General features: G+C 44.7%; 1 protein-coding gene across 1 annotated transcript; it reads left to right on the forward strand.

Annotated features, from left to right (window-relative positions):
* On the forward strand, nucleotides 1-27,054 carry COTL1 (coactosin like F-actin binding protein 1). The gene is made up of 4 exons (XM_019505457.1): nucleotides 1-374; nucleotides 745-827; nucleotides 12,392-12,549; nucleotides 25,628-27,054. The coding sequence occupies exons 1-4, from the start codon at nucleotides 298-300 to the stop codon at nucleotides 25,736-25,738; spliced, it is 429 nt and encodes a 142-aa protein (XP_019361002.1). The 5' UTR covers nucleotides 1-297; the 3' UTR covers nucleotides 25,739-27,054.
* Nucleotides 27,055-27,495: the final 441 nt, after the last annotated feature.

The following is a 27,495-nucleotide window of genomic DNA, read 5'->3' on the forward strand; positions in this document are numbered from 1 at the left end:
GTGAAGGGGTAAAGCTCAGCTTGGACTGATCTTTCAGTAAGGCTGTGAGCAATACTGTATGACTGGCTGCAGCAGGAATACGGAGCACAAAGCTACATCATTATTTCCTTGCCCACTCAGCAGATCGCCTGTTGGACCTTTACAGAGCCTGCCTGGGTCAAAGCCCTGACCGCAGAAAAGATTCCTCGCCTCTGATTTTCCTTATTTTATTTTTTTTTCTCTCTCCCTGCAAGAGGACAGAGCTTTCATTCAGCCAAAATCCCGTCTTCCCCCCGAACGCCGGTTTTCCTTGAGCAAATGGCGACTAAAATCGACAAAGAGGCATGCAGAGAAGCTTACAATCTGGTCAGGGATGACGGCTCGGATGTGAACTGGTAAGTTTTGACCCCCGGCTTGCTTAGACTCCTCGCGAGCTTTCTCTGAGCTCAGCCTAAAATAAAATTCAGCACCACCACACCCCTCTCTCTTATGGAGAAAGTGTGTGGACACCTGCAATAAATGATCGGAGCATTTTAATACGTGCTCCCCGGCAAACTTAAATATTGGGGAGAGGGTGATTGGTTATGAACATGGACACAGTACAATGCACCGATTTAGAGAGTCTGATAGAGTGCTACAAGTTAGTAATCCCTCTGATTTACTGCAATCCCTGCTTGTCTGTGAAATGTATTAACATTCCTGGTTAAAGCGCCGACCCCATTCAAACAGTCACATTTTACCATCTCCTCTTTCCCTTTCCCAAAGGGTGACTTTTAAATATGACGGGTCCACAATAGTCCCTGGAGACCAAGGAACAGACTATGAAGCTTTTACAAGGAAATGCACAGGTAAGGCTGGTCTAGTTGCTTGTGAATGTGAAAAGCAGTTTGATATGGCTTTGTGCCCATTACAAAGGGAGCAAAGAACTGGCATCAACTTGTGAACTTGTGTAAAGTGGACCGGGCTCTGATTGTTTCAGTGCACAGGGTCGAATTAGCACAAGGCACTCCCATAGCAGCTAAACTCTGGAATCAAGTCACTCCTTTGTTTCCTCCATAAACTTAAGTCTTGTGCAGAGGGGTTCCCCCCCCCCTTTCTTGTACAATGGATGAAGTAATTTTCAGTGCTTTCCCAGCATCTGGATAAACTGGGGCAAACTCTTTTATTAGCTCAGATCCTATTGTTAAAATCTGCAGTTCATTACAAGATTAACTCTTTAACTGGAGGGAGAAGATTCCCCCTACAAATCATTGTGGCCAAACTCTTTTTTTTTTTTTTTTACAAAACAGCATGCTTAAAACAATCAAAATGACCCTCCCTGGCTTTTCTGAGACAGGGACCTTCTCCAATACAGTCTCTGAATAGTGCCAAAGTAGCTCTGCAATTAAAATGAGCACAGCATTGGTTTGGAAACACAAAACCTCAGAACAAATAGAGTGAGATTTGCATGAACAAACAACCAGCCTTGAAAACAATTGGAACTGCATAATCCCAACAGTGGCAGTCCCGGGTTCAAACGTGGCAGCTGCACGTTCAGCTGTGTCAGTGCAGCGGGAGATTAAAGCAAGATGTCATGTAGAAAACCAGGAAATACTGAATGATGTCTGATTTTGCTGCTTGAAATGTTTATCAGAATCACTCCCCCCACCCAACTTTCAAAGTCTCCCATACGGGCTATTTCCCTCTCCTGGATCTAGGTCCTTCCCTTAAAGCATAAGGTAAGAGATGTGATGTATATATTGCTATTCGATTCAGTGCTAGCCTGAATTCATTTCAAAGCACTGCCCTGTAATTCTGGCAGGGCTTCCTTAGCTCATCCATCCTGATTTTTAGTCTGATTTTTAGTCTTCTGTCATACCTGTATTGTGGAGGCTGGACAATCTCCCTTTATGGGGTGAGGGAAATGGTAGTATAACAGTCCTTAGGACTTTCAGTGGGTATTGTGAAGGGGGTGGAGGGTCTTATCCAGCCAGAATTGGCCCAACCAGCCTTAGGCCTGCTGCCATTGTATTGAATTCAGTGGAGAAATTTCCATGGACTTAAGCAGGGGGAAAGAACAGGTTTCTAAATAAAATATAGGCGTCACCAGGGAAAAAATTGACTCTAGAGCTTGGAAAGTTTTAATATGCTTTATCAAGGAGTCTAAATGGCAGGGCTGTGGGATTGTATTGGCTTGCTATGGGTACCTCCTAAGAAGGAGTCCACAATTGTTCCCAAGCACTTTTCAAGGAAAATGTGTTTCCAAATCAGGCACTGATCTGGTTCAGTTCATGTATTTACCATGGATGTGTTGCAATTCCTGATCTGGGGACATACAGCTCTTTTGATCTCTGACCTTATAAGAATGAGGATGAGGCATCATCAGGCGGAAGGGGTATTTATTCTCAGATGTGCCAAAGGGCGTCAGCTGAAGTGAGGACACATCTGAGAATTTTTTCCCCAAAAGTGTTGAACTGATGGCTGACGGCACTGGGATTTCGGGGGCTCTGCACTTGTGAATCTCGTACTGATGCGGTTCAGGAAAGGGTCAGCTATGGAGCTACGGGTTGTTCAAGGGTGATTGATGGATAGCTGAGGGACCTTCATTATTTTTCCCCTTCTCCTGTGATTAGGGTGACTGAACAGCTTTCTCGGGCCTCTGAGTGTTATGGACAAACCTCTCCACGCTTAATATTTTCTGCAATGCATTTTTTAAGGGTAAATCTCTCGGGTTGTCTGACCTGACCCTTGCAGTTTTGTCTGGGGAGATTGTGACCGTTACCGTTGACTGGTTCTTACCTCTCTCCCCTTTGTCACAAGTAAATGGAGGCAAGAGGCTTTGGCAGAGCCAGGTGCTAATCCAGAGTTACCTATGTAAGAACCAATGCTGGAGACCTCTTAGGACCCTGACCCTGTCTCATGTTCTTGCCTGCGCTATGCGTGGCAGATCCATTTGCTAGGCAGGCACTTAGATGCACGCAGACAGACGAAGGCATTCACCCCATCTTCCCTCAATGAATTCCCCATGGCTGCACTGACCCTGCTAACTCTACAACATCTTCACAGCTTCAGATAAGAGGCATCACCAGGGTAGACCTTGGTCTTAGCAAAACACCCATTACAGCGGTGCCCTGTGTGCAGTTGCCCTCAAGGCTGTCCCTGAAGGGTTTTATCCCCAAATAAAAGCCGGCAAGAGGAGATCAACCCTTGACAGTACCACCTCTCTGAAGTGCAAGTGCTGGAAGCTTTAAGACACCATGAGCAAGTTCAGAGGTACCAGCTCTTGGCTAAGTATCAGAAAGGAACTTCCTCCACCCACAAATTAACAAATGGTGCATGAGTTGGGGAAGGAAGATCTGCAAGTTTTAGTGACTCCATCTGTGCAAGCAGGCCGAGTCGGACCACTAGACATCAGTCAAAAAACAAGATTGGTGCCAGCTCTAAAGTTAGAGCTTCCCATCCCATCTGGAAGCAAGGTGGCAACTGTTACTAGAGAAGGAAGCTGATGAAATACACACACACACTCAGTGAAAAAATCAACGATAAACATTTCCCCTGCCTTCCGGCCTGCAGTAAGAGTCGCTGCCCAAGACCACAGCTGATAGATGTGGCTTAAAGGGGGAAAAAAAGTGCATTGGGCTTCAGCGTAAACTTCCTTGTTTTGAATTGCTGTTGCCCGAAAAATACCAGCTCCAGAGCCACAAAATACTGCAGCTGCCTTTTGTGGAGCCACGAGTGAGTCAGTTGTTGAAGGTGAGAGTGGGAGCTGCAATACAAAACCTCAGCTTGCCGTGTAGGCTGAGGCGCCTCAGTGCAAGTTTGCCGTGCTCCACTTACCAACCCATCTGTTCCAACTCCGCTCAAGTGTAAAGCATCTGCGGCTCCTGCTTTCTTTAATAGCTGTTCTTATTAAAAGCACCTTCGGCGTGCTGTACATATTGCTTTCCTCCTGGGTGTTAAATGATAGGGCAGGCGGAGTCAGGACATGCTAATTCCTTTGACTCGCAGACACCGGAAGTGCAGTGCGTTTGCTGGGGGCCGTACGGGTTGCTTGCCTTTTGCACCTTCTGCCTTGCACATAGCACAGACTGCATCAAAATGAGTGGCTGTTTTTTCATGGAGACCATCATTTTCCTTCACAATGAGGTTGAGCCATGTGCCTGCCCAGTGGGTATCCCACAATCTTTGTCCAGTTGCCTACATGGGGAGAATTAGGACAGTCAGCACTGTAGTTTTGGCTTCCTTTCATGTGGCTTAACATCTAGAGGACAGACCCTGTGACCAGCCAGCTCTCTGCAGACCTCCAGAAAACTCCCTCCACCCATACTTGAAGATTATAAATTCCCCAGATACTACAGATGCCTGCCTGCCTACATCTGCATACAATATCATGCAAACTTTGATACTTCTCCCGCTCCATTGTTCTGGGATGCTGCAGATCCATGGGCGCAATTTTTGAATAGGAAGAAAATGTGGGGAACAAATCATTCTTCCCTCACCAGTGGGATTCACCAGTACCTTGATTCTATATTAACCAAGAATTTAATTCAAGGCGTTTGAGCCATTTCATTTTTGCAAACACAGCTCCTGCCTGGGTAGATGGCATGGGTCCAGGCATAGCATTAATTTGGCATTTAACAGTTCGTGCCATCGATACGCTTTTAGACAAAAAGCTGAATTGCTCAATGCAGAGCCAGAAACCCTGGTAAAAGTTTGAAGGTTGTTCTGTAGGAGGGTAGGCAGAACCATGTTTTTATTTGAAAGGCAAAATTGGGCTGGTGAATAGACTGCCGAGAAGGGAAGTGATGCCCAGTTTGGATTCTGAACTAAAACAACATCAGTCAGAAACATACATTTAAGGTTTAGTACGTGTCGCAATGACATCGGACTCCAGCTGAGAGCCGACTTCAGTTTGTTTTGGCCTCTCGGGATTATTATTAAAGAAACACAGCGTGGCCTAGCCTTGATACGCAGTTAGTTTTAATTTATGGTTGGGTGCAAGGCAATTAAGTATAGGCTGGGAGATCTTGTGTCCCCCACTTGTAAATGTTAGTTTCTCTCTATGGCTCTGACAAAAGGATTGCTTGGGCTGGAAAGACCCAGTACCAATAAAAAATTGCTATGACAGCATGAAATGGAATAGCTATTCATGTGTCTGTAAAGATCAGGCCAGTGGCAAGTGCAGTCGGTACACAGAGAAGGAGAACCTGTGGTGTGAAGTAAATGCTGTTTAAAGCATTGGAGGTGGATATCAGTACTGGGAATAAACTTTTGAGAGGTAGTTCAGGCACCCTTGAGCTTGTAACCTCTTTCATAGACAGGAGGGTTATAATCAGTAAGTCTAGAATTTGGGAGAGAAGGATCTGGGGCCAAATCTCTGAAGGTATTTTTGTATCTAAAGATGTAGGCACGTGTCTGGGATTTACAAAAGCACTTGAGCAGGCTCATGAGTTAAATGTCGAAGTTATGCTTTATCACTCTGCATCTGCCTGCAGAATTAGGTGCAACAATACCTATTCCTTACTGCTTTTTCCCCCCTGTAAGTTCACTTAAGTTTTGTTTTCTCTCAAAATTTAAGGGACAAACCCATGAAAACCGACGACCCATCCTTATGGCAATTTTGTGTGTGTGTGTGTGTACGTTTTGTGTTCACACTGTGTTCCCATCTGCAGAGCCTCCCGCCCTTCCCTGGCTGTGTGTGTACCTCCTTAGAGGATCAGATAAAAGTGGCATCTGTTTGACTGCCATTTCCCTATGGCCATCTGGGGCCCAGACGTTCAGTGATGTATTTGTAGGGTACTTCCCTGCGAGTTCTAGTGGCAGCAGCATCAGGTAAACTTCATCTGAAAGGGCAACCACATTTGATTGTGTGTATTCAGTGAGCGTAATTTAAACATCGTGGCTATTGTTCTGAGTGCCACCATCCCCATATGGGGCAGGAATTGATGCTCCCTTTGTTCGGAGGGCCTTCTGGAGCAGCCTCTTCTGGCTTAAGCTCTGCTTCCCATATTCTCCTATAGACGGCAGGGTACACCTATCATTCAATGCCTCCAGTTTGTGACCACAAGGACTAGTGAGGGAGCCCAATTACATAGAGGTTATTCCCCATTTATGACTCTCGGAGGTTCCTTTGTACAGTTAAGCAATGACAAATCAATGTTTTGTTGGGATGCATTAACTTGAGGTATGGACAATGGAAGTTCAGGTGGATTTTGGGCAAGGGTGGGGAATCCAGGCCCCATCTGCACTTCAGCAGCCTACATAAATGTGGAGCTTTCCTGACTTTGAAGTTTACTTTCTCCTGGCCTGCATTCCAGGTCAAGATGCTGTGCTTGTCGTGCATCAGCGTGCACCTGTCAAGGTGCTCTCAGTCTGGCATGTGACTGTTACAAGAAACAAATAGCTTAGCTGCAATAGGGCTGGACTGTAGTTTGCATTTCAGATATCCCCTAAGGTAACAGATCCTGAAGACTTCTGTTAACTTTTTCTGCATTGATGGGAGAAGGCCAGGAAATTCAGCTTGGGCTGATGACTCTCTATGTCTGATGTGCAAAATGTATGTGTCTGCGGTTGGCTGTTAGAGGGGAACGCATTTCGGTTTTGCCTACACATTGGCTTTTGTTTAGAGTCTCAGTGCTAAACATTTGCATTTGTCTGTAATGATGATGGAGGGCCTTACCCAGAACTTGTTAAAACCAGGGGAAGGAGTCATAACTTCAGTAGGCATTGAGTCAAGGCCCAATGGCCTATGCTGTGTCAGGGATGAACTGCTCTGCTAGCAGAGGAAGACTAGTGTCAGAGAAGAGCTGTACAGAGGTGAAGGCCTGGGAGATGAGAAGGTAAGGGTGGGCACCCCAAGCACAATCCATGTCAGGTGGTTCAAAAGGTTTAGGTGTCTGCATGCAGAACAGAGGTTTAAGTGGTGAAGAACGGCATCCAGCCAAGTTGCAGATACTGGGCTATTTCTCCCTTGCAAATTAGGCCCATGACCCTTCCTTTCCAGGTGTCACCACCAGCAAGCTTCTCTCAGACAACATCCGTTCCCACTGTGTTTGCTTGTCACAGAGCTCTAAAACAGCAACTCAGAGATCTTTGCTTCCTCTTTGTGAATACCGCACATTTAGCTTGCATCACGCAAAGTCAAGGGGAAAGAGTGCTTGCATCCTGTTATCTGGAAACCAAATGTTTGGATGCTAAATGACTAGAGGATTTTCATCCTTTGCCAGCTGGTTCATTTAATTCAGTGTTCCCCTGGCACTGGGGATGTGTCTAGGCTGCATAACATCATGTTTAGTGCACCTGGGTCAAAATGGATCTCCAAGGCCATGAGATGGCCACATCTGAGTGTCCCATTTCCTACTTCACAGTGTTCCTTGGGACTAGAACTAATACAAGGCTATAACAGCATTTAGTTGTATGATACCACCTTAGCATGCCAAACTCCCTTTGGTTTCATTGAGAGCTCACTAGGCTGTTACTATGGGCTATTTATATATAATTACTTTCCCCCAATGGTTTCTAAAAACATAGTTGCGGATGTGCCAGGATTTGAATGCAGACAAGCCATGTGTTACTGGAATTAAGCTGCTATAGATTTCTTGGTTGGGTTGCTTTATATTTTCCCTTTTTTCCCCCAGTCTAGCTGGGTTTTCATAGGAGCAGATGTATTTTACCGTTCATGAATTAACCAAAATATGGACATTGAGAGCCATTTAAAAAAAAAAAAAAGCTTTCTGGATTTACAAAAAAATGGTTTTGCTAAGAGTAAGCAGAAAATATTTTGCTTTTCATTGGAATAAAGGGGAAAGAAAGTGTGGGCGCATCTACATGAGATGCTAAATGTGCAGTAGACTAATTCTACTGTGCATTAGCATGTCACGGCAAAAGCCATGCTAATGTGCAGTAGAATTAGTCTAGTGCACATTAGCATCACTTAAAAGACGTGTGCTGGCGCTACTGCACGGTACCACCAGTTACTGGCACATTGAGTTAGTACCTGTTATTGCGTGTACGAAAACTTAATGCACGGTAACTGTGGCGCGTTAATGCATGTGTAGACGTGTCCTGTGATGTCTCAAATACAGAATTTCAGCTGGTGTCATTTATTGCATCTCCACTGACTTCAGCTGATACATGGCAGCTTACAAAAGTTGAGGATCTGCCCTCATGACGTTCACAGCTTGAAAAGCAAAACCTTAGCTGCCCATTTCTCCTTGATATAAACATGTGGTCCTAACAGTTAGCACCATATTGAAGCTATATTCCATAGATTCATAGATTCCACGTGGGTTTAAAGTGTTGTTTGAATTAACTTTAATATGAAATAGATTTCCTTAGAGCAGTTAGAAGAGATACCACCCAGAAAACTTCTCCAGGGTAAACCAAAAGCAATCTGAATGCCTTTTAAAGGAAAGGCTCTGCTCCCACTCTTTCCTGTGTATCACTGTAGTAATATACTTTCCTTGTGACATCCCAGTAAAATAGCTTGATGTCATAGATGCTTCAGAAAGCATAGGGCAAGGACTATTTTTTTTGGTGGCTCATTTGTATTTATTACCATGCTTATGAGGGGGATGGTAAATTGAATTCATTTTGTATCCTAGCCAAGTATATGTGCATTCAAGACTATGTTGAAGAGGTGGTGAAGAGTTGTGCTTTTCACACTCAGTTTTCTTCAAGCATTCAGGAGACATGAATGAATCCAGATTGAAAGCAATAAGAGTCAGGAAATGATTGATGCAACGTACCACTTCCTATCCATAATTCACTCTGTTGGGCTGAGGCACTCATAACACGATATATCAGGGACAGAGACATCTGTCACATGACTCCTTCAGTACCTGGGTATGGTTAGGAGTGGTAAAGGGACGCGTGATAGCCTTATTGCAGAATGGCTTTGGCCTGCCATTCTTTAGAGCCACCGGCTTTATAACCATCAGCCTTTTTCCAACGCATTTATTTTTTTGCAGATAATCATTTTATTTTATATTTTTTACTCATGTTACAGCATTGCCTTTCTGCATGGTGCAGAAATTTTAGTGCCATTACATACCTAGATAAAAAAGGGGAATGTCATCAAGGAAATCGAATGGAAACTACAGCCTACCAGTGAAGAACAGAGTTTAGAGAAAGAAATTAAGTGATGTTAATTAAAGTGCTCATTGTATAATTCTTTACAAGGCATCTGTTCCACTCCTGGTACCATACAGTTGCACTTCAGGTAGAGACGGTAGCACTAATAGCAAATGGGTTGCTGTTGTTACACCTTGCCAACTCTGTGAATGAATTCTTCCCAAAGACAGCCACTGTCTGTGTTACATCCAGCTCTGTTAACAATGCTCTTTTGTTTCCTTTGGGCTGTAGTGGAGGCTTAGTGACTAGAAGATGACTGTATGGAATTAGGCAGGATTTCCTCTTCCAGAGGAAACCTGCTGTTCCTCTAACATTTGTTAAAAAGAGCAAAAACAAACAACAACAAATGATCAACAGGAAGAAGTGGACATCTATGTCTTAGAGCTAATTTAAGCTTTTTTTTTCTTCCCCGTGGAGCGGAGGTGAGATAATGAAAATGCCTCGGGTTTTCAGTTGGGGAGGGGAGCTGGAACAGATGCTGCTGACGATGACTTCTCGCACAATGAAAAGATTTGGCAGGGTAGGACTGATTAGCTTGGAAAGAGGAAGTCTATGAATATGGAAGCGCTTATTCCCGGATTCTGTTATCACTGCAGACATACTTCAGAGTCATTGTGAAACTCAGCTGGTTCTGCTCAGGGACTGTCACTGGACGGCTGGAAAGCTACCTAACCCTGTCTGAACTCTGCTGGAAAGCCCCATGGCTCTTTTTGTTGTCCTCTTAGCAGTTATCCTCCATCCCTTTCTTCTCCTATGTCTCCTTTCTTGCATTTGTTAAACATATTAGACTATAATATAGTGATGTCACAGGCAGCTCAGCAAAACGGCGAGTGATGTCATGGATCACAAACTTGCCTCGAATTGCATTCACTAATTTTTGCCCTCAGTCTGAGCTAGCAGGCATGCAGATGTAGGCGGACAAAAAGTTGTGTGCCTCTTCGCCTGCTCTTCCATTGACAAATATGTTTTCAACTGTAGCCGCAACTCTGTGGGTTACAGGTCAAACTAAAGTCCCTCCACATGGCTAAGCTCTCTGGCTGCTGTCACAAACTACCATGTATTATGCACGTATCTTCATAATAATATCATCCATATGGGCATGCTTCCAAATAACCGTCGAGGCAGTGAGGTTCTACAACTGCCTTCCACTAGGAGCAAAAAAAGCTAATTATTTTTAATATGGTCTTAATAAACTGATGAAAGAGATTATGCTTGCCTGCAATAATAGATACTGGTCTCAATGGCCCACAGATTTTCTTCTTGTCCCATGTTCCCTATATCTCTGTAGGAACCATAGTGCAGGTCCCAGCACAACATGACTGTCATCTGTGATAGCAATTCACGGTCAGCTCCAGTTCTGACAGAGCAAGGTGTTTCTTTAGCCCTCGAGCCTGTATAAATAGTAACGTTGGAGGATTTTCACTGTCTTTTCACCAGGGAGGTTTACTATCTATATCCCTCCTCTTGCTCCTGATTCATTTATGGCTCTAATTAGTTGTTGACAAGGAGATGCTTTGCTGCTGAAAATTAAAATTTCTCGCCACAGGTCTGGCCAGTAATAAGCCTCTTCTAGAGACAGAAAATCCTTGTTTGTGCACAGTTTGATGCCTGGTCAGGGTTGTCTTTCAAGAGAACCAGCTGAACAGAGAAAGAAATGATAACTTTTTTCAGAATTGGAAATTCACAAGAAGTTTTCAGGGTTTGGGGTTGGGTTGTTTTTTCTTCCCATTTTTCAACAAAACAAAAAACATTGATTTTCCAGTTTTCTTTTTTCAATGGCAGAAAGCAGGAGTTGGCAGCCTATAGTTTGTAGTGTGGATCCGGCTCGCAGAGCCAGTGGATCCAACCCACAGAGCCAAGGGATTTGGTGGTATGCTGGTGAAGGAAGCTTCTCTGTGCTGTGGCCAGGCCACTAGGAGAAGTGGCAATGGCCGTGGCAGCACCAGGAAGGTCTTGGTGCCAGCCTGTCTAGGACCTGAGCTGGGTCATTCCAGCCCCCTGCCAGAAAACGTTGCCAACCGCTGGCAAAAAAAGACAAAATTTGGAGGGAAAAAAGAGAGAGAGGAGAGGTTTGAAAAAATATCAAACAGACAAATCTTTTCCTTTTTTTGGAAAAGAAGTTTCTATTTCCCAATTGGTTAGTTTGTGCTGCTTTTCAGCATCATCTTGCTTCATTAAAAGTTCTTGCGAGTAATGTATAGAAACCAGGGAAGCAGCTGCAACCGAGTATGCTGGCAAACCTGTCCATCTTCATTGTAGGGTCAGAGTTGCTGTAGGTTCCCACCTCCCACATGCTCTAAGGAAAAGAGTGGAGAGGGTGGTACTATGTATCCGTAACTGCAAATGCATCCAGCAATGAGCTGTTAAGTCATCCTTCAGAAAAGTAACCCCAAATCTGACAGACTCCAGGGGTGTGTGTGGACAGAAGTGACACTTTTCACCTGATCCAGCCACAAAAAGCAATTTATGGCCGTGACCCAGTAAGTGCATGGCTGCAGACAGCTTCAAAAGCGGCCAATTGGATGAAAATCTGACCCCTCATTGTATGAGGGGTCAGATGACAATGGTTCGAAACAGACCGTCTTCTGTAACTTCTGTCTGCGCTGCAGAGGGGAGAGAGCTGTGCTTTAGTTTGGCATAGCAAAGCAAAAGCTGCTTTCTGAAGTGAGGCTTATGGTAGTCTTCAGAGTTAAGGGGCTGAGGGTCCTCTTTCATCTGTGGGTGGTAAGGAATGAAAGGTGGATATGGGAGGTCCTTTGCCGCAGTCTTCCCTTTTATACAGACTTTGTGTATTGAGTAGCCTGCACCCTTCCTAACTCAGCCAACTTCTGCCAGCAGCTTGCTGTCATGCATGCTGCCTTTTGTGTGTTGATTCCTGCCTTCCCAAAGCCGATTCATTGAGATAGAGGCTACCGTGATAGATTTCTTCCCTTTCCTGACCTCCATGCCACAGGCTAAGTACATCATCTGGGTAAGCTCTGTGGACTTTAATGACCTGCCCATTGCAAGTGTTTTAATCACAATGTGGCAGCATGCTCAGGTAACCAGGTGGACCTAGGCCAGCCAGATAACACTTGTTCATTGCAAGAAGCAGATCTAACACTGAAGGGGCATTTCCTACAGACAAGAGCACATATCTCCCATGTTACAACAGCTTATATTATCCTATTACTCCAGAGCATTGCTATCAAGTAACTGGAATTCAGATTAGGAGCCCTTGTTCTTGGCTGTGCTCAGATATGGTTGGCAAGGTTTCTTTGCTTGTCTCCACGTTAATGATATCTCCTCTTGTTTTCTGAAGATGACATCAGGTTGTTCGGGTTCATCCGATTTACCACTGGGGATGCCATGAGCAAGCGAGTCAAGTTTGCCCTGATCACGTGGATTGGAGAGAGCGTTAGCGGCCTGCAGAGAGCCAAAACCGGGACTGACAAGACCCTGGTCAAAGAAGTAGTACAGGTAACTTCATATCTTTCCAACCCTAACTAGCAGTCTGACTGTTTCTAGCTTTTGAGAATGAAATGGGATGCTCTGTAAACTCAGGAAACTACTTTCTTCTGAAAAGCATTAATTTCACCCTCTCTTCCTGTTGACAAGACTTAAAATTTGTTCTTTGAATGCTCACTTTAAAGTAAGCGCCTCTGAACTTAGCGCCTTCACAGCCCTGAGCAGAGTGATAAAAGTATACACGTCTTGCCTGCATAAAGTTTTGTCTTAGCTGTTCTCTGCCATATACAAAAGCAACTTAAGATAGAAAGATAAGAGCAATAACGTGGCAGTGAAACTGGATAATCAAGAAAGCGATGCTTCCTCAGCCTGACAAAGAGTTTATAAACTCAAAAGCTTGCTAAGAATTTTTTTTTCCAACTATTTAAGTTGGTTTAATAAAACATATCAGATTCACCCAAAGAACTGTCTGCCTACACTCCTACTGGACTTTTCTCTTGATCTCTGCTGTTTGGCTGATTTTTGGAAAGCCACAAAGTTTCTGGCTATGTCACTGTAAGGAGGCTGTAGAAGAAAGAGCTGAGGTTGCAATCAGTATTAATTAACTAGCATCTTTTAATAGTTAACTCAATTTGAATAGCCTCCTGTTTGGCCTTGGGTGTAACAGGAAAGCCGAGGTGTATGCTTAGTACACACCTCAGAGCTATCGCAGTGGAGTTTGTTTGCTCGAGTTTATAGTGTCATTTAACTATTTAGCGGCATATCATGACATTGTAGGTATGTCTATACATGTTCCCAGTGCTTCTGCTCACATGTTAAACCTAGAGGGCATGTCTATGCGTGCATATTTACTGTGTAGTAATTTAGGTTACTGCAGTAACTGAAAATTACTGTGCAGTACAGGCGCACGTCTACACATGCACGCCCGTACTGTGCAGTAACTATGGTGACTTACTACAACTTGGACAGAAATTTAATACGTGCATCATGCAAGTATCAAGTTTACAGCTGATTAGTTACTGCTCAGGAATGCACGTGTAGATGCCTTACTGTGCAGTAACATTGTGTGTGTGGACTGACTTGGGACTAACTTTAGTTCCAAGTCAGTCCACACACAGTGTTACTTTACTTTAATGGCTGCAAGTGTAGACACTGGCCTAAGAACCTCTTTGTGGGCACATCTACATGTGCATTTACTGCACAGTAATTTACTGCACGGTAAATACACATGTAGACACACAGTAAATGCACATGTAGACATACCTAGAAAGGGGCAGTTAAGCCACCCGGAGGGCAATGGATGCCATCATTGGTTACATCTATGTTTCCTGCATGCTTGAGAGGGACAGTGGGGAATAATCCTTATTCAGGATCGGCTTTGTGGGAGTGGGAGAGCCAAGGACCCAATGTAGACAGACCCTCTGATGTTCCAGTTCAGCAAATGTTGGTAAACTTATAAGTAGGGGAAGGGAACATCTGCTGTTGTAAAAGATGGTTGGGGAATGCTGTGAACGAAATCCTCCATTCTGAAACCCTCCTTTCTGCCTTGTTGTGTAGCAAGGGGATTGTAGCCAAGAGCAGCACAACAACAACCGGACAGATGTTATGGCTCAGTCATGCTTTCTCCCAAGAACTGTTCAGAGTGGGACTACTAGATAACTAATTTACATTAAATGCTTCTCTCTGGTGCCAGAGAATACCCTTTGTTGTTCTGCAATAATGTTCTGTAATAATTCTGCCCCTGTCAATGCTAACAGACCTCTTTCCTGAGAGCGCTTCCTGGAGGCTGAAAATGAAGGTCTTTTCAATTCACACTAATTTATATGGCCCTAGAAGTAATCTTAATTTACAGTCCTTAAAAAATGTGACCAGGCCTGCCTCAATTCAAGCCTTCTTCTTAGGAAATAGCTACTTCTGCTGCCCTTTTCACTATGGTAATCACACTGAAACATCCTTTCTGAACTTTCACCATTATAAATGGCAGGTCTCCAAGCCAAGCTCTGCTACTAGAAGGTAGTCGAAATTGTGTTGTTGTAACACAAGCTGAAATTGATAGAGTGCTGACAAATCAATCAGTTAAAATCACTGGAAATTAGGTGCCTGAACACATTTTTAGGATCTGGGCCTCCCTTCTGCTACATCTCATTTGAAATTTAGATGGTTGCTTATTTAGTTGAGTTAATAGCCTATTTGACTTAATAGACTATTGGATTGCTCACCATGCTTGGCTGTGACATAAAGCCTTGATCTTGCAGCAAATCAATATATACCAGGGTAGGCGGTTTGAACTTGAAATATAACCTCCCTGGAATACTAGCTCAAGATTACATATAATCAGCAACCCCGTTAATGCAGACCACCCCAATGCATCCTCAGATGTCATGACGATTCTGATCCACCTCCCTTAGAAAATTATCTTAAACTATTTTGAGCACGTTTTGCTGAGCCATTTAAGGTCATTTAAACTGATTTGCTTTGCCTGCAGCATGCTTGAGTGCTGCAGAATGCATTCCATGGCAGTTGTGACATTAGTGGAAATCCATGTAAGAGTGCGTGCCTGTACCAGAGATCTGGTTGCTGATAATGCAGGATTGGGACCAATAGTGCATCTGTGCTCTTTTCTTGCTACAGAGACAGATCGTGAAACATATTCATTATTCCTAATTTTCAGTCATTGCAGAATAAGCCAAGTTCTAGGACTAACTTAACTGATGTGAACAAAAAACTCTGCCCAGGGATGTCTATTATTGACTCTAAACTAATACAACCTAAGTAGAGGATGAGTATCAATGCTCCTAGATGCCATGCTGACTCATGCAGTGTAAGAGTCAACTGACCTCCACTCACTGGAGCTTGAAGGGAGCAAAAACAGTCATCCCTTCATTATTAGAAAGCATGAGTTTAACCCAATTTTGGTTAACTGAGTAGGACAGCTGAGAAAAAATAATAATATTAAAAACCCTGCTGAGTTTCTCGCTATGTAGGGGTAGAGGGGGCGGGTTTCTGTTGCTGTCTGGTCTATGGTAAATGCAGTTATACATTCTTCCCCATTTCACATGTGCAACGTGGTTTGACTTCAGAAGCAACAGTGTGGGATGAGCAGGTTTTGTGTGGCAGGTAACTGTTTTGGGTTTTACGGGGAGTAGGAAGGCCTTGGGTTTCCAACAGCAGCTCTTTGGTGAGAGGACACCTTCGTAAAACTCAAAAGATACTTGCTATGATACAATATTAGATAAAGCTGAGCTGCCACTCTCTATGGGAGACCAGAGCTCCTGTGTGAAGGGGGCCTGTTTTGCAATCTTCTATACTTTGTAGATGCATTCACAGGCTACAGGCTGAGCACTGTTCCAAGCTGAATGAATGCCAGTCCACATTGTTCTTCCACTGAGTTACTAAATGCAAGAGAAATCCAGACCAAATGCTGCCAAGCTAATGAAATCCACCACATTGCATCTTAGAATAAAGAACAGTCACACATGGCAATTATTAACGGTCTCTTAGAAGCACCTGCCATAAGGGAACACTGGGGATATTAAACATTCAGGAATGGATTAGGGGCCGTTGAGCAAAAGAATAAAAACGCCACAAAGAAAGGAGAGAAGACAGTTCTTTGTTTTATGGTTAAAGAAACGGGTTTCTGCTGCGGAAGGGGTAGCAGGTGCACTGCATCTTCTAGGGGCCATATTTTAAGAGCTGTGAAATTACTGGGCTACATCCTCTGCTGTTACCAGTCAGCATTGCTCCATGAGAGGGTTTGTACCAGCTAAAGATCTAGCTCAGTCAGTTATTTGGGGGGCTCTTTGCCATTGTTTCCAAAATATTCCCTTACTTTTAAGCTCTGGGGAAACATCTAGACATTTTGCATTCATTTAATCAGGCTGTAAGGAAACCTTAAGGTGGATCCCTTGAAGAACCCGTTCATTTTCCACCTCCACCACTCAGATAAGGTAGGATTAAATTGTTTTGCAATGTCAGCTGGAGATGGGTTGGTGGCAGTGGTAGTGTCAAGCAGGCATCACCTGAAGTTGAACTAGATGGTAAGAGACTAAGGACTGGAGGTTTTCCTGTGTATATCCAGGTCGCTACTGGAGTTCCAGTTAGTTTGTTGGAGCCACATCTGCATGTCCCATCTCAGGTTCCACATCTCATGGCACAGGTTTATAACAATACCACTGCCTGGATCATTCATGGGGTTTTAATCCAGAATCTCTGAAACCGAAAAGCAAAGTCTCTACTCCTTGAGCTAAAGGACTAAGTCCATTCCCATAGGGCAGTAGCTAACTCATTAACCTGAGGAGCTGTCCAATCACTAGTGTGGAACAAAATCCCACCTGTACTAGCACGGATCATACAGTTCCCCCGGCTGAAAGGGCTCCCCTTATATTGCAGAGATCCACAGCCACTCCAGTTCCCCCGGGGCCACCAAAAGGGATGCAAAGATTGCACACAGGCCCATGGTGGAGGTCCCACAAGCATCACACTGACAAAGCTGACCCTGACTGGAAGGGGCTGGGAGGTTCTGGGGTTGCAGACCTGGAAGCCTGTTTAAACAAGCCAAGCCTAGGCATGGTGTCCCTAAGTGTGCACTGTTCTCTGGTTGAGGGACTCATGACACCAATGCAAACTGTGTGTCAAATGCTGCCTTAAATGATTGTTCAGCCTTGGATAGTCAGGCTGAGCCTTTCCCTGTTTGAGCGCAGCTGGGGTTTCCATGAATGTGGCACTTGCCAATCTACCCCATTTTGTCTGCAAGCATGATGCATCAAGAAAGACAGCAGGTATGTGGTGGTAGCAGCATCTGTCTGGTGCTCCCATCACTTCCCAGAGTGATTCTGTTCAGAAAACCAGGGCTGGATGCTGGTCCTCCTTGCTACAAGGAAACCCCCAGTTCTTTTTCTTCCCTCATTGCGTAGTTATCTTCGCTAAGGATGTGACGCTTGGTTAGGCAGGGAATACCTCTGTTCCTTAAAACACTAAGCTCTTCTGTGTGAGTGAATAAAAAAGGGAGGCTGGATCGTCGGGCATCAGGGGTGAGCCCTCACATCTGCTAGTTTATCATTAGCATTTTGTGAATCTTGACTGTTCCCTCTTTCCTCCCCCGTTCCTGTGAAGTCACCTGCTGTGTTACTGGTCTAAAGCAGGGATGCTCAACCTCTGGCCTGCAGAGCCATGGCATCAGCCCACAAGGATCCCCATGGGTCAGAAAAATTAGCAGCGGGGAAGTGGTGGGAGCCGTGCATGGCTGGACCCAGCCCCGCCATGCAGTGGGATAAGGGCTGGTCTGCTCCCAGTTGTGTCCCCCCTCCACCTCCACCACATCCAGATTGGGGCCAGGAGACCCCAAATCATGTGTCCCGATCGGGGCCACTCCACCCTACCGCTGACACCTCCCCCCCACCCCGCACTGCACATCCAGATCAGGTCCAGGCTGCTCCTCTCTGCTCCACATTTCCCCACTCCCTGCCCCCCTGGGTGAATAGCTTAAGGTCAGCTTGTGCACTCCTTCACAGCCGGATCTGGCCCATGGACGGACCTGAGATTACCCATTTGGCCCACAGGGTGAAAAGGATGGGCACTACTGGATACACTGCCGCCATGTCGGGCACCATGGCTCTAAAGCAAATTCACAAAAAACCAGCTTGATTCCCGCAGCCGAATATCCTTGGATTACCAAACTCTCTCTCTCATGCACTCACTATATACTTTTCTTCTGACATCACTCTTCTGGCACTGAGGAATCTTCCTGCTTTCAGTGATGACAGGCAGACTAACTTGTTTAGCTCCTGCTTTGCATTTAAGAGCCAGGCCTTTGTTCTCCGCTGTTACCTAAACGGGCCTGGGCTTGCAGTTAAGCTGCTCTGCCGTGGTCTGTATGTCCTGATGCAGTGGTACCGGTGGGTCACTCCAGCGCAGGGTGCTGTGGTCTGATAGCTGCTGGAGGATCACATAGTAGGGCCAGGATCAGGTGTATGCAATGGATACCTTTTCTTACGCATTTCTTGTATCGTGTGGGCTGTAACACATGCTTTGGACCCAAGTGTGCAGTGTTCTCCTGGGTGTGACTAATGCATACACTTCCCTTTTTCTTCTGGAGAACAGAAACATCTCAGATACTTGACAAAGATCTGAAGCCTCTCTCTAAATTACAAAAAGCTGCCTTTAGATCATACTGGCTCTGCTGCACATGAGCTGGATGAAGGGGGAAGTGAGGGTAAATTTCTGATGTGGTGAGTGATGAAAGCACCCGGAGAGTCGCTGAAGGCTTGGCAGAGCAACTCATTTCTCATTACCACCTGGACCCCATATTTCAATGCCATTAAAAACATTGAGGCAATTTAGCAAGTTGATATATGGAGAGGCAGCACATTGCTGTGTGAACTGGCAGGATGCAACCAGGGAGCCACTTCCTTTCAGGCAGGGTGAAAAGTCTTAACCCTGAGCTGAACTCCTCAGGCATGTTTTCTTTGATGCTTCTGAGAGCGGCAGGCTGGTAACCAGGTTTTTTGGGTAAATGTGATATTTTTTATTAGACCAATTAAGAAGTTGGAAAAAAAATGTCTTTGCAAGCTTTTGGGTACAAACACCCTTTGTCAGGCATAGGGAGACTCACTCTGTTAACCCAAACAGGAACTGTGCCTCTGTCTTCACACCACCACTCTTTCCCCTTTTCTCTCTGCTTACGATTTAATCTAATAGCTATTAAAACTGGATGTGAAATGACTAGAACTCATAGTCTTGGTCTCAGAAGAAGCCTCCAGGGAAGATGAAGGGCAGAATTTCATGCTTTGCCTCCATAGAGGAAGTTCAGCTTCAGGGCTGACCACTGGAAGTATCTGCCTTCAGGAAGCTGCTCTAAATCAGGACCCACCACTGCTGAGAATCCACATAGCTGTATGATATTGCCATACCTTTCCAGCCAACATTTGGGGACTTATATGAGTATTTGTGCAGGGCACGAATAATACTTATACCAAGCAAATTCTCTCTCGGCAAAGAAGCTTTTGTGGCCCTGTGGGAGCATCTACATGTGCACTTTTACTGTGCAATAACCAAAATTACTGCTCAGTACAGGTGCACGTCTACACGTACATGCCTGTACTGCACAGTAAATATAGAAATTTACACCGACTTGAGCATAAATTTGATACCTGCATCATGCAGGTATCAAATTTATGCCCGATTAGTTACTGCATGGTAATGCACGTGTAGACACCTTACTGTGCAGTAACACTGTGTATGTGGACTGACGGGACTAACTTTAGTGCCAAGTCAGTCCACACACAGCATTAATGCACTTTAATGCCTGCACATGTAGATGCTGGCCGATTCCTGCTTACTACCCAGTAATTTACTGTGCAGTAAATTTAAGCGGGTATAAATGCACATGCAGACATGAGCTGTATATTGGACATTTAGAAACTGAATGAAAACAAATCCCTCCCAATGCTGCTTAGCAAAGAAGAGTCTGATAGCAATTGCTTCATAAATTCCTGGTCTATAAGTGGGGGAAATGGACCCAAGGCTTCTTTTGGGCTCGTACGGTGGGCTCTTCCCCCCAGTGCAGAGTCCCATAGGGATCAGAAAGCCTGCCTGCAAATTGTAAGATCGAGGCCTTGGTTATGCTTTCTCCTTTGCAGAGCACACCAAAAGCCAGGCAACGAATGGATCCCCAGATGGCCATGCTTTGTATAAATTTTTATTTTCTATGTTGCGTAAGAAGGTTTGAGAGGCAAAGCAAAGGCGCTCTGGTTATTGCTGTGCCCTGAGATGTGGACAGAGATAAATGGCATCATTGTTTTTATTCTCCACGGGCTCACTGGTGGCCCTGGGGTGAATACAAAGGCTGGAATTCACTCCAAGGGCTCTGCTGATGTTGTCAAAGGCTAAGGGTTGGAAGAGGCAAATCAAGAGCGTCCTGAATAACCCCAGGGGCCAGGGTCAGAATTGTGCCCTAGGCCTGAGTCTGTTCTCTCTTGTCTGCAGCTCCTTTCAAAGGAGTTAGGAAACTGTGCGTGTGTCTGCATGCATGTCCGAAAGAGAGGGGGCTTCCCCTCTGGTCTCTCCCAACTCCCCTAATAAGAGGCTGTGCAGACTGGAAGGGGAGATCTGATGCCAGAGCAGAAATCTGCCTAATATTTGAGTTTCAATTTGATTATAAAGCCTTATATTACCCCATATTTGTCCCCCCCCACCGCTCTTCTGTGCCTAGCAGCTCAGGTTGGAGGAAGAGTCACAATGCAGGCTGAGGTCTGAGCCTTCAAAAAGCCTCTTTGAAGTAGTGAGGTCAATAAGGAGGTCACCAGTTGAGAGGACAACTGGGTCCCATCACGCAGGGTCCTCATGGAGAAAACCTACCACTGCAAGGTCAAGTGTGTTGTGGGTGATCTCTGGGAGAAAGGGGACTGAACTGAACCTTTAATGAGGCTTGGCTTAGACAGAGACCAAAACCTAAGCTAGTACTTTGCTGATGTGATTTATTTATTCCTACACTTCATACCACTTAACAGGACTGTGTTGGGAGTAAACAGATGCCAGGCACTGTGTTTGATTTTGTTCCAGTGAGCAAAGACAGCTGCTAATGGGGATTACTGAAGGTTATTGCTTGAAGCCCCCGTGGCAGAAATCCAGCCTCCTCTGCTAATTGCTGAGATGATCATTTTGTATTGTGTGCCCACCAGGTGGCCAGAAACATATACTCGGTTCTTGTGGGAAGGTAGTTTCCAGACTCACTGTATATCCTGCACTTGCCACCTAAAGTGGTTAATGAGTGACTAACACTTTCTTAGTCAGCTGAACCATGGCCAAAATGGCTGTACATCACTCCAGACCTAACTGGCAGCTATAACTTAAAGCAACAGCCACAGTCGGAGTTAGGTTCGTTCTTGCCAGGTTATTTGCAACAACAAACAAAAGTTGCATCCAGAAAGAACGTCACTGAAATAACAAAAATCACAGCCAAGCTACAGTCAATGGGAGCATCTCTAAAGCCACATATTCTGGCTGTCCTGTAGGTCAGAAGAAAAGTGACTTCCAGAGGAGACGGCCCCCAACTCTAAAAACCCTTCCGTTGGTCACAGCATGTCTAATCCCAAGAGCCAAGATCAAGAACATCTTGCCTGGTCCAGGCCTTGATGGGATGTAGAGCAGGAGAGGGTTTCAGATACCTGTCTAAGGTACTTATATGACCTAGATTGTTGCAGGCTTTGCACCCTTTAATGAACTGATCCTTTCAAACTCAGTAGGGTAGCTCATACAAGCAATCCTCAGACTTATGACACAACTGGTTCCTAAAAAACTGTGTCAATTTATAAATGTCGTAAGTGCCACTCATTGTAACTCGAAATATCTTAAGTCGAGGACCACCTGTATCCCTATTTTTTTCTCGGGAAGCTGCAGCACAGAGAGGCAGTGACTTGTGAAGCCCAACTGTCTCACCACCGTGCTCTCCTTGCTGTCTTCTCCCCTAGGGTCTTGGCCATTCAGGACCTCAAAGGTACTCACCATTTGCAGGTATATTTCATGAAAGCCCGTGCAAAGCGCAGTGACTGTACCTGAAGACAGAAGGAAAGAAAGAAAGGTTGTATTTATAGCTGTGACCTAGAGTGCATCTTAAGAGTAAAAAGCCAACATAAGAAGTGGTCCCACCAGCTAATAAAATATTAGAAAACCACAAAATATAGTTGGACATATAAAACCTGGATAACTTCTGTGATAGACCAGTGTCTCATGGGAAATTCTTCAAACCCTGCCCAAAACCATGTCCGAGTAGAACAAAGCATCTCTCTTGGCTGCCTAACGGTCCGAGAAGATAGCACCATGTAGTTTCAAAAGTGCATTCCTCAAACTGCCGCAGAATGGCTTTCGTTGTTGTTTAAATCTATCTGGTTATGAGAACCAACCCCCAAACAGGAACTTGAGTTCATCTCAATATAATCAAGTCTCCCTATATGTCACTCTCCCTAATTATTTTTAAAACTGGGGCAAGAAAAATTGTCAGCCAAAGTTTGGCCCACCCTACAGTCTACCTAGGTTGCATCTTCCTTTAGCTTCAATCCAATCTGGTTAATTTTAACCTTCTCTCTTCTTTTCTGCCCCTTGCCCAGTTTTCCACATACCAGTAACATGAACAGTGTTAGATTGAGAGATGCGGCAACTGTCCTATTTTTCCTGGGCCACTGTCCTCTTTCACCTCTGACTTCGAGAGACCAGGGCTCCACTCTGCTAAGTTCTTTCCAGGAGTTGGCAGCTTACAAAGAGAAAATAACTTGTGGTTTTCTACATCCCGAGCATTCGCCCTGCCCCAGCGGCAATGCATTTTCTAAGAAAAGCCTCCTCAAGTGTCTGACTGCATCTCCTGCACAATGCAATTCTTTTGGGCCAGGTTTACTGACAATGTTACAACATGATTAGTAAAGACCCAGGCTTGAATTTCAGAACCCAGTTACATTTCCAGACCTGGCAGTTAAGGAAAATAATCGCTCCATTTACAAACCGGGTGCATTTGGTGTGGAAGACACTGTGATAAATGATATGTTTGGTCTCCTCCAATGTTCATTAAAGACAACAGAAAGGCTGGCATTAAAGTAATGTAAAGTAATTGAAGTAATGTAGCCCTGGCAGGTGTACATGCTTTGAGACGGGGAGGGCTTATTCAACAAGTTAGCGTGAATAGACAAACTGAAATGGTTAAATACAAAAATCATGTGCAGCAGGACAGTGCAAAATTGCTGGGAATCCATTTGCTGGGAATTCACAAGAATCTGCAGACCTCCAAGCAGACCGATTGGATGTGTGAGCTGTGTTGGCTTGTGGTTTGAGGAAAGGTTCCCAAAACCTGCATGTCTTTGAAATCATCCTCCCCTGCTGCCACGCTGCAGACAGCTGAGGATGACTGGATTCACTCCCTTGGGGTTTCTCCTCTCTCCTTTCCCACACAAAGAACCTGCTTCTTTCAGTTATCAACTCAGATCTGCCCAGAATTGGCTGACCACACATCGTGACACTGTCCTGACCCTAGGACGTAACAGATTGCTGGATAAGAAACGGCTTGAGGTGGGGTTGTGATGTTGCTAGGACTGACCACTGGTAAATGATGGCAGGCCAGACCAAAAGGTTAGCTCGAAAAGGTTTATTTGGGGGGGGGGTTAAGTACGTTTCAGGTTTGGAGGATTCCCTACAGTATGCAATAGGCTCAGGCATCCACTGTGTGGATGAGCATGGGGAAAGGGATCTGTCTTTTCTCTTCCTTCCCTTTTCCACTGCAGGAGAGAAGTGACAAGTCTTTTCCCAAACAAGTCCCTGTTCCTCCCCTACCCTCCACCTCGCTTTACCAGGATCACAAGTTGAGGCTTTTGAGAAACTGCGAAGCACAGAGCTCTCCATGTGGCTGAAAATCGGATGCCAATATTAGCCCCCTTTTATCCCCACACAGGCATATGCACACTCTTGGCAGGGCTGTAGCTCCTAGACCCAAACAAGACAGCTGCTTCCCCAGGAAAGCCCTTGCCTAATTCTGCTAGGCTTCCTTGGAGGGGAACTTTTGAGCATTCATTAACCGGGCATCCTGGCTCTGCTGACTTCTCAAGGTGGTCCAGGCATGCGGACTGGGCATGCGGACTGGGCATTTTGTCAGCAGTGCCGCTGCTATTCATGGAGAACACAAGGGGACATAACATAATGCAAGGGGACATAACTTTTTCTGTTTAATTAGTGTCAACTAAGTGTTCGCATCTGAAACGGGGAAAGGGCAAATGCTTTCGACAGCCTGTAGGGATCAGGATGAGGGAAGGAAGGGAAAGGATCAAGTAAAAGGTGATTCTGGGCACATGCGGTATAAGCAGCTGTTTCATCACTGCCATGAAAATGTTGAGTCAGTGCCACAAGAAGCAACTTGTGAGCCTTTGACTATGACTTACATTCGTGTGGTCACAAGTCAGCAAAATGCATTTGGAAACAGTCTTTTTCTCTTGGATTGGCAAAACCCAGCCTGAGAACAGAACGGAGTGACAGTAGCTGCTATCATTTATAGAGCCCCTCGAGGGGGTTGGCTACTTAAAAGTATATCGACGTGGCACGGTGCAGTGTCATCAAGAGATACTCAAGGCAACTCTGAACAAGGTAGCACCGGTACTAGAAATATTATAGCTGCAATAGTGTAATGCTCAGCCTGGGCTACATAGCTCTGCTAAGAAGCAGGGTGTATAAGCTTGGGGAAAGTGGTGCACAAATGTGGTTGTACTCATCTGGAGTTACCTCCGATGCATGTGTGTACCACTGCATCCTGCCACGTGGACATACCCCCACAACCCAATGTCTAACCTTCAAGCAATAGAAAAAAAATGGGGAATTTAACTTTTTAGGCTGTGGATCTGTTTTTTATTCATTACTAGGCAAGCTGGAAATTAGTCTCCCATGTGGCTGGTGATGACATTTTTATTATCAAGATGGCCTCTGGCTGTTGGTCTCAGAAAATACCAATTAAAATCTTCACTTTCAAATTTATGTTCTGTTTAATTCATGGGGACAAGTGCTTTTTATTTCTTGAACTTTCAAACTGCTGGGCTGAGCGAAACGGACACAATTGCTGGTTGTTTTTGCTGGAGAGGTGCTGGGGGTAGAGGGATGGCGGTGGGTGCAGCAAAACGTGGCACAAGGGTGGCAACAAAAACAGCTGCAAGAGCAAGAGGTTGGCACTTCCTAGAACCAGACACATCCACTTCCAGACACTTTCCTGTGTCTACCCATAGTAACTGGTATCCATGTGGCTGAAGAAATAGAAAAACTTCCATCAAAGCCCCCTATCTCATCACAGGTACCATCTCTTTCACCATAGCACATAAAAGCATGAGCCCACATCAGGGCTGCATAGTGCTAGGTGTCATCTGTATTGCAGTGGATGACAGTCCCTATTCAAGAAGCTTGCAGTCTAACTAGAGTAAGGGCAGGAGAAGGAGACACAGCATGAGATGTCTTGGGCCAAAGGAAGTTCAGGTGGAAACAGCCTTCCTTCATTTACACAGTGGACCACATCCTGGTTCCCAGGGAGGTCACTTCTTTTTGGTTTACCCCTTTCTCTCTGTCTCTCTTCCAGAACTTTGCCAAAGAATTTGTGATCAGTGACCATAAAGAGCTGGATGAAGACTACATCAAGAACGAGCTGAAGAAAGCAGGGGGTGCTAATTATGACGCACAGACTGAGTAGGCACAATAACCTCCTGGTACCATCTGCCTGGATCTGGAAGGGAGGGGAAAGGCACAACCGACTAACAGAATCGAGCGATGAGGCAAACGAGAGAAAACACCGATTATTTGTGCACACCTAAGAAGTCCCTTCCCTCCTCCCGAGATGGACTTTTATTTTCCATTCTGTCTAATGATACTTCCCCTCTTCCATATGATCTGGTTCTTGATTTTTTTTTTTAACCAGCGTTGCACAAGTACCTCAGTCCACAAGCACGTGCCGATGCTTTCGATGGCATTTTGGTTTCACCTTGTTCTGCCCCAGCACTAGTCAGATTCAACCTTGCTGTTCTTAGAGACCTGCCGTTGTGTCTTTTTTGGGTATGTAAGTTTTGGTGGGATTCACACTGGTCTCAGTTTACCAACAGAAGTGTTGTGCACATGGAGTGTTATTTTCAGTTGTCCCTGATGGTATTCTTGGAAAATAATAATTTTTGTTCTCCAAGGCTCAGGACAACTTGAGTTGACTCCATTTAAATTTGGATTCAGTCATCTGAGCTTAATTGTCCAGCAGAGATCATGTTTATTAGCTGCTTAAAAACAAAGCTAATCCTGTTTTCAGCTCTTAATAAATGGAAAGATATCAATTTGCCTTAAAAATTGCTTGACAGTTGCTGAGCTGTGTGCTGCATCTCCATCCTTTCCTCCCCCTTAAAGATCAGATCCAACATGATTGGCATCTTTTTTGAGGTTATCATGGCAACAGTCAACTGGAGATCGAAATAAAATGTCTGGACGTTTGTTCACTATTTTGTGTACATTGGTGCCTGGGTTTGTATCCTGAATTTCTTAATGTAAAAAAATACATTGTTGGCAGGGGCCAAGGAGAATGAATTCAAACGCATAGATTTCTTTTTAAATGCCTGCAAAAAAATAACAGCCGCTGAATCCAAGAATCCAAGCAGCCTTTTTGTGTGTATGTATCTGTGCCCTCACGTAGGCCGGTTTATTACCACTTCTCTTGTGATTCACAGGCCTTAAGGCAATCAATGACGCTGTAGCTCATAACCCAAGAAAAGGAGCAAAGTGGACCTGTCCATTTGGAATAAAACGCTCAACCGCACTAGGTCAACACTTGTCATTTAACAGTGAAAAAAAATAACACAGGCACAATTTATTAGTTCCCCATTTTTTTTTTGTATGGCTTTTTTGTTTCATCTATGATGATTAAACCCTGAATTACATTTAAGGGAAACCTGTGTTGTACTGGGGTTTGGGAGTCAGTGCTATAAAAAAAAAACAACAACCATTACAGAAATAAATGTTTTTCAAGAACAATTTTTTCCTCTGATGGTGCCATTCTTTAACTGGTGTGCAAGGAGAATGCATAATATTTGGGTTTGGTGGCTCTCAGTTCTGAGCATTTGTGGTAGATGTGGGGCATGAGGTGCTGCAGCTCTTGCAATTGAGCTGCTGATTAGCCAAGTGAAATGCTAATTTAAGTGATGATGTTAGTGTTCACTGCCCCTGCCTGTTCTTCCCCATCCTGCAAGGCGGAGGTCACCACAGCTAGCTGACACACTTTGTTAAAGGAGTTCTGTGTCTTAAATTTTCAGGGCCACGAATACCATCTTGGAATTGTAATGAGGTCAGAGGGAGTTTCACACACGCACGTGTTTTAGGAGAAGGGAGGTCAGAAGTATATTTCTGACCAAGGAGTCCAAAAATGTACTAAGTTTAACAGTTTTCCTTAATGGCTGCTGCTTTGCATTGTAGTTC

This window comes from Gavialis gangeticus, unplaced genomic scaffold, assembly GCF_001723915.1.
Source record: "Gavialis gangeticus isolate Ggan-Ray unplaced genomic scaffold, GavGan_comp1, whole genome shotgun sequence".
Classification (NCBI taxonomy): Eukaryota; Metazoa; Chordata; order Crocodylia; family Gavialidae; genus Gavialis; species Gavialis gangeticus.